The 10,575-nt window shown below is 40.8% G+C and overlaps 1 protein-coding gene across 3 annotated transcripts in view; it reads right to left on the bottom strand.

Annotated features, from left to right (window-relative positions):
- Positions 1-4,423: 4,423 nt before the first annotated feature.
- Positions 4,424-10,575, bottom strand: part of RAD23B (RAD23 homolog B, nucleotide excision repair protein) — a 42,099-nt gene continuing 35,947 nt past the window's right edge. For 2 of the 3 annotated variants that reach the window (XM_083816323.1, XM_083816325.1), the window contains exons 8-10: positions 9,634-9,761; positions 8,485-8,661; positions 4,424-6,646 (exon numbers count right to left, since the gene is read on the bottom strand). In XM_083816323.1, coding sequence (XP_083672449.1) covers positions 6,533-6,646; positions 8,485-8,661; positions 9,634-9,761 — 419 coding nt within the window. In that variant the 3' untranslated portion in view covers positions 4,424-6,532. The other variant, XM_083816324.1, reaches the window with a different exon arrangement.

The following is a 10,575-nucleotide window of genomic DNA, read 5'->3' as shown; positions in this document are numbered from 1 at the left end:
TGATGGCATGAACACAAGATACACTGTCTCAAATGCATGAATTCAATTTAACCATAGAAATGTAAAGTGAGGCTGGAGTACTGTGACTCTTTCCCAAAAAAAAAAAAAAAAAAAAAAAGGCTAAGCTCTTAACACATCATGAAGAAGTCAGTGACCTTCTCAATTCTCCTCACTTGCATTCTTAGCTTTCAGTTAGAATCCCCTTTAAGCAGGGTAGGATATACAACTCAACTGATGAAGCTGACTCTTCGGTAAGCTTGCAAAGCAACAGATCCTTTCCAACAGCTTTGGAGTGCAGCGTCTTCTAAACAGAATTCAGAAATACAGGTTAAGCCTCATTGCTAGCAGCAGCATACAAAGACACTATTAAATGTTATTTATGTTCCTCTCCCACAGATTGTCATACCAAACAGTTGTATCCTGCAATTTCATCTCCCCATTCAGCTATCCTGCAAGTGAGTGAAGTCATCACTCTTGTTCAAGGCCAACTAAGGTTACACATTTACAGATGTCAATTAGTCACTGATTTTGAACAGTAACCTAGACACTGCACGCACTCTTTAAACAGGAGTAAAAAAGGTCTTTCATTTATTTTACCTTGTTAGTATTTGTGAACCAGTGAGCCAGTTGCTTCAAATTCTGAGAAATGAGGAAGAAAAACCAATATAGCTATGTCCTCATTTAACAACAATTCATTTTCTTACAGCAGTTGTAAAAAATGATATGGCCCTCTTGATTTATAACCCTATTTCATATACCCTGATAGCTTCTCATCTTGACCTTGCTGCTCTGCTGAGATTCAGTATTCCGAGTTTCTGCTGCTGCTTCCTACAATTTAACACATGTACTGGTGGATCGTGAATTACATTCACACTTTCGTGGCGTAATCCCATCAGAATTAGTTGTCCAAATGAACTTTGCAGCACTGGTCCATTGGTATGCTACTTAATCCTACCCTTTACCAAGAGGAAATTTGATATTTTATGAGGAAGTTGTGGTGGTTTTTCTCGGGTGGGCAGCTGAGCTCTCTCTCACTCCCCCTCCTCAAAGGGAATGGGGGAGAAAATATGATGCAAAGGGCTCAAGGTTTGACATAAGGACGGGGAAATCATTCAACAATTATCGTGACAGGCAAAACAGACTCAGCATAGGCAGATTAATATAATTTATTGCCTATCACTAGTAGACTAGAGCAGTTAGAACTAAAAATAAACTAAAAACACCCTCCCTCCCATCCACCCTCTTCTACCTCCTCCCACCAAGCAGTGCAGGGGAATGGGAAATGGGGGCTGCAGTCAGCCTCTGCCGCTCCCTCACGGTCCCTCCCTGCCCCTGCTCCCCGTGGGGTCCCTCCCACGGGATGCCGTCCTTCCCGAACTGAGCCTGCGGGGGCTGCCCGCAGGCAGCAGCTCTTCAAGAACAGCTCCCACATGGCTCCGTACCACGGGGTCCATCCATCCCCCAGGAGCAAACTGCTCCAGCACGGGTCCCCCACGGGTGGGCGGCAGCTCCCCCCAGACCCCCTGCTCCTGCGTGGGCTCCTCTCCACGGGCTGCAGCTCCGGCCCGGGGCCTGCTCCTGCGGGGGCTCTCCATGGGCCGCAGCCTCCTCCAGGCCACATCCACCTGCTCCACCGGGGGCTCCTCCACGGGGGGGCTGCAGCGTGGAGATCTGCTCCGTGTGGGACCCATGGGCTGCAGGGGGACAGCCTGCTCCACCAGGGGCCTCTCCCTGCACAGGCCGCAGGGGAACTGCTGCTGCCTGCCTGGAGCACCTCCTGCCCTCCTGCTGCACTCACCTGGGGGACTGCAGCGCTGGTTCTCTCACACTGCCTCAACTCCTCTCTCCCAGCTGCTGCTGCACAGCAGGTTTTTTTTTTTCTCCTTCCTTAAATCTGCTCTCATAGAGGCACAAACAACTCTTACTGGCCTGGCTCTGGCCAGCAGCGGGCCCCTTATCTGACACAGGGCAGCTGCTGGGCTCTGCTCATAGAGGCCACCCCTGCAGCCCCCCACTACCAAAGCCTTGCCACATACACCCACTACAGAGGTACACATAAACCAAACAGTAAACTTACTGTGAAATGTACAGTTTAGGTGGATCACCCATTTCTCTCATCTTGAGCAACAAAAGCTTCTGAAGAGACCCAAAGAGCACATCAGATCATAACGTAATATGTAGCTAGAAATAAAAATCATATTACTACTTTTTTCTGCAGCTTTAACCAAGAGCACCTCAGTCGGGTTGGACTGTCCAAGACTGTATGTTGGCAGAGTTCTCACAAACATGTAAACTGATTTGCTTCCCTTTATTGCACTCTTTTTTTTGTAACCTCTTTATCACCTCTCAGAACCAGCTTTAGAAACAGCCTGTTAGACGAAGAGCTAGCAGCCAAAAAGGAGCCTTTCATTTCTTTGCCTCTGATGTCTCCTTGAATATGTTAATTCCCTTCCTACTTTCTCTATCAATCTGAATATTCCTTAATTATATATGCACGCAGAGTCCCATCAAAAGTTCACTCGTTAGCTGACTCTCCATTCACTACTGCTGCATGACGCCACTCCTCTCAACCTTCAATACACTTTTTAACTCTTCCAGGAATGCCCTTTCACAAACACTACTGCTTTCCAACCAGACGCAGGCTCTACTCTTCAGCCTAACCTCTCTACAGAGAAAACCTCTACTGTCCAAGCGATTCAGCACTCACTGTTTTGTTTAATATGCAACTCAGAACGAAGACTGACCATTTCCTTATCCAACTCCTTAACCTTTGCTTCTGAATTTTTCTTCTTCCATTCTCTAACATGAGCTGACAGCATGTCCTTTGCAGCTCACGTTTTCTCCAATAGGGAAGAGAGAATTTTAAAAGAGAGAGAGATTTAGGATAAAGACATAGGTGCATGTATGGAAGGGGGATGCAAGTTTAATTCGAAGATATCACTAAAAATATATAACTGATTTTAAAAGATATTTTTTTTGCCAATTCTACAGAAACAGACACACAAGAACTTTGGAGATGCTGCCCCATTTTTTCAACTTTGGCTGCTGCACATTTTAAGAGTCAAATGCTTCACATTACAAGGGTAGCTATGAAACCTTCCCCTGGGATAGCAAACAGCTGCCTGCTGTAATATGTGGTTATTCCTGGTCTATCACATCTCAAATCCCTATCTCAGGCAACAAGAATCTCAAGGATGTTGCTCCTTGCCCTTTGTGTCATACAGTATTTGCATTAATGCTTCGAGCCTTATCAAAATAGAAAGGTACCTATTTTGCAAGCTAAAGAAACTTATCATTCTAGGTCTCTAGACACAGCTGCAGAAGTATATACAACAGTATAACTATCCCAAATGCCTAAGAGATCTTCAGCGAACAAGCTGAAAAGCACTCCATGTAGACAATTCCTGGCAGTCATTGGTAAGAAGCAGGGAGCAGTGTGCTGACACAGCCTGTTCAGGTCACACTTACCTTCTCAACGCTGTTAAGTTCCATATATTCTTCCTTTTCAGCTGCAGCTACAGAGATACTGGTTCTCCTTGGCAAGTGTTCCAGTATTCACAGAACCATATCATAGAACAGCTTGGGTTGGAAGGGACCTTAAAGCTCACCTAGTTCCACTCCCCAACCCCATCCCATGGGCAGGAACACCTCCCAGTAAAACAGGTTGCCCAAAATCCCATCCAGCCTGGCCTTGAACACTTCCAGGGATGGGGCATCCACAGCTTCTCTAGGCAACCTGTGTCAGTGCCTTACCACCCTCTAAGTGAAGAATTTCCTCCTTATATCTAATCTAAATCTCCCCTCTTTTAGCTTAAAACCATTCCCCCTTGTCCTGTCATTGTCTGCCCAGGCAAACAGTCACTCCCTATCTTTTTGTAAGCCCCCTTTAAGCATTGAAAAGCTGCAAAAAGGTCACCCTCGAGCCACCCCCCTTCTGGCTGAACATCCCCAGCTCCCTCAGCCCTTCTTCATAGGACAGGTGCTTCAACCCTCTTATCAACTCTGTAGCACTCCCATGGACCCTTTCCGACAGAAAAACATCCTTCTTGTGCTGGGGGCCCCAGAGAACAGGTACATTTTTTGCTAGCATATAAAAATCAGACAACGGGTCATCAGAAGTTGTATGAACACCATTCCACTTCTGGAATATGGAAACATAACTACTAGTAAGGCTTCAATCATAGCCACTACAAACCCATCAGTCAGTCTGCATACAGAGTTACAAATTACCAGCTCTTTTACAAAGACAAAGCTGAACAGTCTTTAATTCAAATGCTTTTATGAGTCAGCATTTCAGAATCGTAACTGAAGGGAGCAGACTGAAACACCCACAGACATTCTTCATTTCCTCTCCATCTTCCTGAGAAGGAATGGTTATTTCTGATAGCAAACAATTTCATCAGTACAAAAGACTCCCACAAACTAAAAGCTTTTCTTTTATTTATGTATCAGCTATGTAGTAAAGTACATTCAGGAAATACTTGAATCTATCTGGCATTTTTCAAGCATCTGGCAGCTGCTCCTTTTACAGATAACAATTATCCCCTTTTTAACGGCAGAGTGTTACATCATTAAAATCAATCTCTTGAAATCCATAAATATACTGATATTTCTGCCTAGTTAAAACCTACTGGATGATTCAGGTCTTAATGTTAACTTCTGCAAAATGAAGCATTATGAAAGATTTATTTTCTGTTTAGCAGTATCACTTCTACCGATACAATTTTGGTTGCATCACCGATAAACAATATGCACCTATGAAGTCTTAAAAGAATAAAATCTGAATAACTACCATACACACTATCTGGAAAAATATCACAGATGTTTAAGGATAAAAAGAAGAAGGTTTTAATACATTTAATTATTTGATTCAGATAATTATTTACAGACTACGGCCAAGCAACGAGGAAACAAAATACAAATGCTTCAGTGTTTCTTGCACCTTTTTCCTCATACACTTGACTTGTATTTTTAGCTTAAGTAGTTGTTAAATCCACTGCTATGCAATCTAAGCAGAAAATCCTTCTTTGGTTATAACCACTAAATAATTAATACCATTAATGGTACAACAGCTCACTGCTGCACCACTAATGATACTAACATCTTCTTGATTACTATAGAGATAAATTTGTAATCCAGCTAATTGGAGTACAACAGTAAAAAGTCAAAAGATCCCCAAGTTGTGTTCACACATAAAGAATGAACAAAATAACTTTAGTTAAAAATGGTATTTTTTTTTACCACTAGTACTGCAATGATGGGCAAAATTGTCTCTAAAAGTCAATGTATGTTAAAAGAAGACATTACATTTTGTGATGACTAAATGAAGTAAATGGTAAGTAGGTACAAGAAGTAAAATTCAAAACTATATAATCAGAGCTTATTTTCGATATAAAGGAAGTTATGTCTGCAGACTCTTTCTGGACTGCAGTAACTTGATTGTTTGCTTGACAATGCAAGTTCTAAACTCTTTTCCTCATAAAGTAAATGCATCCAAAAAAAGTCCTTACTGGTCAGAAATAGCTTGATCATTACAATCTACTCAAGATCAGATTGCCAGTATCTTCAGATGCTTACAACTGCATTTTTACTTTCTTTTGTAAAAGTTGGTCCAACGAAAGTATGAAAGTGAAATTTGATTTGATGGTAAATGAAGTCTCACTGCTACAGACAAAACTGAAGCTTGCATTTTGTTTGTTGGCAGAAAAAGAATATTCAATTCACAGGAGCGCATATAACAAAACCAAACATGCAATCTATTGCTTTTAAAACCTTTACAGCAACGTAACATTAAAGTGAACAGTAATTAGTTATCTATCAATTTTCCCCAAAAGAAAAGTTGTAAACAGAAGAATAATTTTACCTGTCTGTATATAGCTTCTCAGATTATGGGGGGGTGGAGGGATTTCTCAATTAATGATCAAGATGATTAACTGAAATAGGTTTTCATTTGAAGAAAACCTTTTTTAATGCAGCATTAAACAAAATTAATGGGATTCTTGCACTAATTGAGCTAATCTGAAACAGGAAAATAACTACCCATATTTTGGCATTCATGTTTACATTTGCCCAGATCGTTTAGATTTTGCAAAGCTGCTATCCAGTGTTGCCATGAAATACAGATTGTAGAATCTAGGTAGTATAGGCTATTTCCAATACCAATATTAAGTAGAAAGGAGCACGAAGTAGGGCATTACACTACATTTCTGGAACTACCACAGTAAGAACGAAACCCTAGGAAAAAAAAAGTTAAACTACAGTTTATAGAAGGAACTAAATACCTGCAGAAGCTGATTTTTGGTTGTATATTATTTTACATTGTGTAATTTGCGGCATCTGCTAATTTAAAGCAGACATACTTACTTACTTACTTTTCTCTTTGTTTCCTACATTTTCTTCTCCCCCACCCTTATACCATACACCAAGCATTATGAATATAAGCCCAAATATCCCAGACAATCCAGTGAACAAAGTTAGTGTAATGCACTGGTGTGAGGTGTGAGATTTAAAAAAAAAAAAAAAAAAAGGTCTCTCAATCTTCATCAAAGTTCTGTTGTAGAAGAAAATTGGCAGCCAAGTTTTCATTCTTCTCACAAGCAAAATACGCTTGTATCACAAGTCCTTCAGGAAATCCTAGTGCCTTTAACTGAAGAAAAGAAACATGTTTAGAAAGCACAGTTTGTATAATAAGCTTATTTGTATGTCTAGTATCTTCAGATGCCACTTAAGCAATTAATGCTTTTCTTGAAACAACACTGCTGTCTAGCTCAATATAACCTCTAGTGAGCAGAGTTAGAAGGTGTTGCCTCTGTCTTTACTAACCAAAACTAAGTTCTTATTTGAAAAAAGTGATTTATGTGAGTCTAAGGAAGCACCATGAATTATATCACTTTTCTTTCACTACCACAGTAAGTCGCTAAAACAGACTTGGGTCACAGTAATGTCAGGAAGTAACTGCACTTTGCATTGCTGTTGAAAAAACATTGAAACAATGCTCATTTTAAGCTACTAATTATACAAAGCTCAGCAATTTTAACAAAACTTGCCTAGAGCAAGATCTCCCAGCCTCTTATTTATGAATCACTGGCAGACAGCACAACATACCACATTATGCCATACTTTCAGTTGTTTTAACTGGCTTTCACTTTTTAAAAAAAATGACTAAAAATTTCAGCTATGAGAAGACAGTTGAGCTTAATCCGTTCTTCAAAAGTCAGTGGTCTAATATCTGGGACACACTGACAAACAGGCATTAGAGTACTAGAGGAGAGATTGTTACAGTGGAAATGGGTTTAGCTTGCACTTAGAAAAACTCAGCAAAACAATCTTTGTTTTAGCCAAAGGCAAGTAAATACTGTCATTTAGGGATTTTCTTAAAATCCTCACAGCACCTGTAGGACATTTTACATATAGGACAGACAAATCTCTGCAAGAAACTACTTCCTTTTATCACTTATAAACCATTCTTACATTTTTGTGCCTACAAACAGCATCAAGGTGTCAGCTGTAGCACTATGACACCTAAGTTTTAAGGTGTGTTTTTCATGGAAAAAGGAAGAGGCACACATCCCACTTTGCTGGATTTTGCAACAGGTTGCAGAGGTAATATTCTACTGCATAAAATGGTTTTAAAAGGAAATGCAGCAGACTAGAGACGATCTGTCAAGAAGTAAGCGAGCAGTTTTATTATACTAATTTTGTCTAATGTCCATTTTCTTGATATTTAGGAAGTTGACACCTATGTTAAAGGGTTTTTCTGATAATCCTTACAAAACCTTTCGCTTTGTCAGTTAAAAAAAATTTCTGATAAACAACAGAAATGTTACTACACTATGACATAATTCTTCACAGTTTGATCTTAAAAAAAAAATCTGAGAGGCATTGCCATCTATATAAATCCATATGTAGTGCGTGCTACACATGGTATTTACGAATGCGGTACACCCTCAAAAATGTATTTTTATAGACGTATTTAACTGTGTAAAAAGCTGTAATTAACTAATTCTAATGGACAGACAAATAACTGGGTTAAGAAGTGACTTTAACTAGTCTACTTAACTATGAGAGCTTTAACTATCCCAATAGTTCGCAAAGAATGACCATGCAGACACTTCTTTGTACCTGGAAATCCATCATAGTTAGCACTACCTTAAATAGTACTGTCTGAGACTTTTGCAAGAGGGTCCCTTTCCTCTGGGAAACTCATTCAGTCATCAATTATTAGAGATGGCATCTGATCACTTACAAGGCTCTGCATCTTTCAAGTAAGGACTCGAGAGATTTTATACTCATTGGCTATAAAGCAAGAAGAGATGTGATTTGATAAACTAGGCTACACCAACTGTGAAATATCAAAAATCATTCAAAACCACTGAACATAAAATAATAAACATAGCATAAGTTAAAGCATGTTGTAAGCATACAAAAAACATAGTGAACACCATAAAAAAAAGCCAAATAACACTTAAAAGCAGAAAGGCTTACCCTTTCTATAGCTTCTTTTTCCTGAGGTGTTACTTGAATGTAGTTCATATGACCATTTCCAGCTTCTGCTACTCCTCCAGTGCTGGCACCATCATCACTGCCACTTAAGCCCTGGCGGGACTCTGTAACTGGCTCATTCAACATATGAATAAAATGCTCCTGGTGTTGGCTTATTTGCTGTGATGCATAGGAGAATAAAAGGAAGAAATATATTGAAATAAAGCATGTTTAGTTCTGCCAACAAGCAAGTAAGAATACTTACTATTTTCAGTAAATTATACAGTCAAAAGCAAGCGTAAAAATGTGTAGTAAAATATGATTAAATCCAAACAAAAGAAATTCAATTTCATGTTTAAGTACAGTTGCAGTGACCATCCCCTCTTGGGCTGGCAGCCCAGAAAGCCAACCGTATCCTGGCTGCATCAAAAGCAGCGTGGCCAGCAGGGCTGGGGAGGTGATTGTCCCCCTCTGCTCTGCTCTCGTGAGACCCCACCTGGAGCACTGCGTTCTGCTCTGGGGACCCCAACACAAGAAGGACATGGATGTATTAGAATAAGTCCAGAGGAGGGCCATGGGGATGATCAAAGGGCTGGAGCAGCTTCCTATGAAGACAGGCTGAGGGAGTTGGGGTTGTTCAGCCTGGAGAAGAGAAGGCTCCAGGCAGACCTTATAGTGGCCTTCCAGTACCTAAAGGGGGCCTATAGGAAAACTGAGGAGGGACTCATTGTCAGGGGGTGTCATGATAGAACAAGGGGTAATGGCTTGAACCTAAAAGAGGGCAGATTTAGATTAGATATAAGGAGGAAATTCTTCACTCAGAAGGTGGCAAGGCAGTGGAGCAGGTTGCCCAGAGAAGCTGTGGATGCCCCATCCCTGGAGGTATTCAAGGCCAGGCTGGATGGGGCTTTGGGCAACCTGGTCTGGTGGGAGGTGTCTCTGCCCATGGCAGGGGGGTTGGAGGTAGGTGATCTTTAAGGTCCCTTCCAACCCAAACCATTCTATGATTCGATGTTCCATACAGCAACAATTGATGAAAAGCCAAAAACAGCATGATGGAACTGCAATTAACATGTTATCTTATGTAACGTCAACATCTCCCTTTTTTCTAAATCAAAATTAGTAGCATTATTTTGTTATTTAAAGATTCACCTGTAGTAGCTGAGGGTTTTCCCGTCCAATCTGTTGTAGCAATGCCGGTAACAAAGAAGGATTTTGCTGGATGATTTGTCTCATCTGCTGGAATTGAGGCTGATTTCGCAAGAACTCAAGTGGATGTCCTGACAAACAGTGAATTAACATGCTTTTAAAAAGTTAGCAAGACTGTTATAAAATGCATACCTACGTTATAATTGTAGACAGAAACAGAACACAAAGGTGGACAATATACCCCTCACTGAAAAACAGAAGAGCTTATTTCCTCACACTAACTAACTCTATAGCTTTAACTGAGAATTCTTTCTGCTAAGGTTAAACCAAGCCTTTTCTTCTCACCCAGCTTTCTCTGAAGATCCAACAGGCTTCCGTCCCTGATCTCCATCGGATTTCTCTTTAAGTCTTATCTCTGAGTAACCTCATTCTGAGACACGTAGCCAGCTAATGTCTGGTCTCTACATCTACAACTGAGTTCCACCTCCTGCAATCAGTCACTTCTTTCCTTCTCAAGCGAGTCTTAGCATCCCATACACCTTGTGCTATTAGGTATTGCCTTGAATTTGTAACAGTCAGAAGTGCTCTGAAACATCCCATTCCCCCACTCTCTCTTTACAGATGATGCCATGACTACCTGTCAGTCCTACCTGCGTCTTTAATACCCTGTCCTCTAACAAGGCTTACACCTTGGACATTGTCTCTGCCACAGACCAAGACTTTTCCTACTCACTGACTATACTCCTTTCATGTATTTATTTCCCCTTCAGACAGAGTTCTCTGCAGCAGGCCCTAAACCCTCTGTCCACATGGCGCACTGCAGCGCAAGGAGTCCCAGCTCATGGTAGGTCTCACAGGTGCTACATTTGGCTGCCTTATTGTATGCTTCCTCCTTGATATTCCAACTTCCAAGTGGTAAATGTATTAGAATAGTCACACTCAACA

The sequence above is a fragment of the Anser anser genome, assembly GCF_964211835.1.
Source record: "Anser anser genome assembly, chromosome: Z".
In the NCBI taxonomy this organism is placed as follows: Eukaryota; Metazoa; Chordata; class Aves; order Anseriformes; family Anatidae; genus Anser; species Anser anser.
This window is presented reverse-complemented; position numbering and strand designations above follow the sequence as displayed.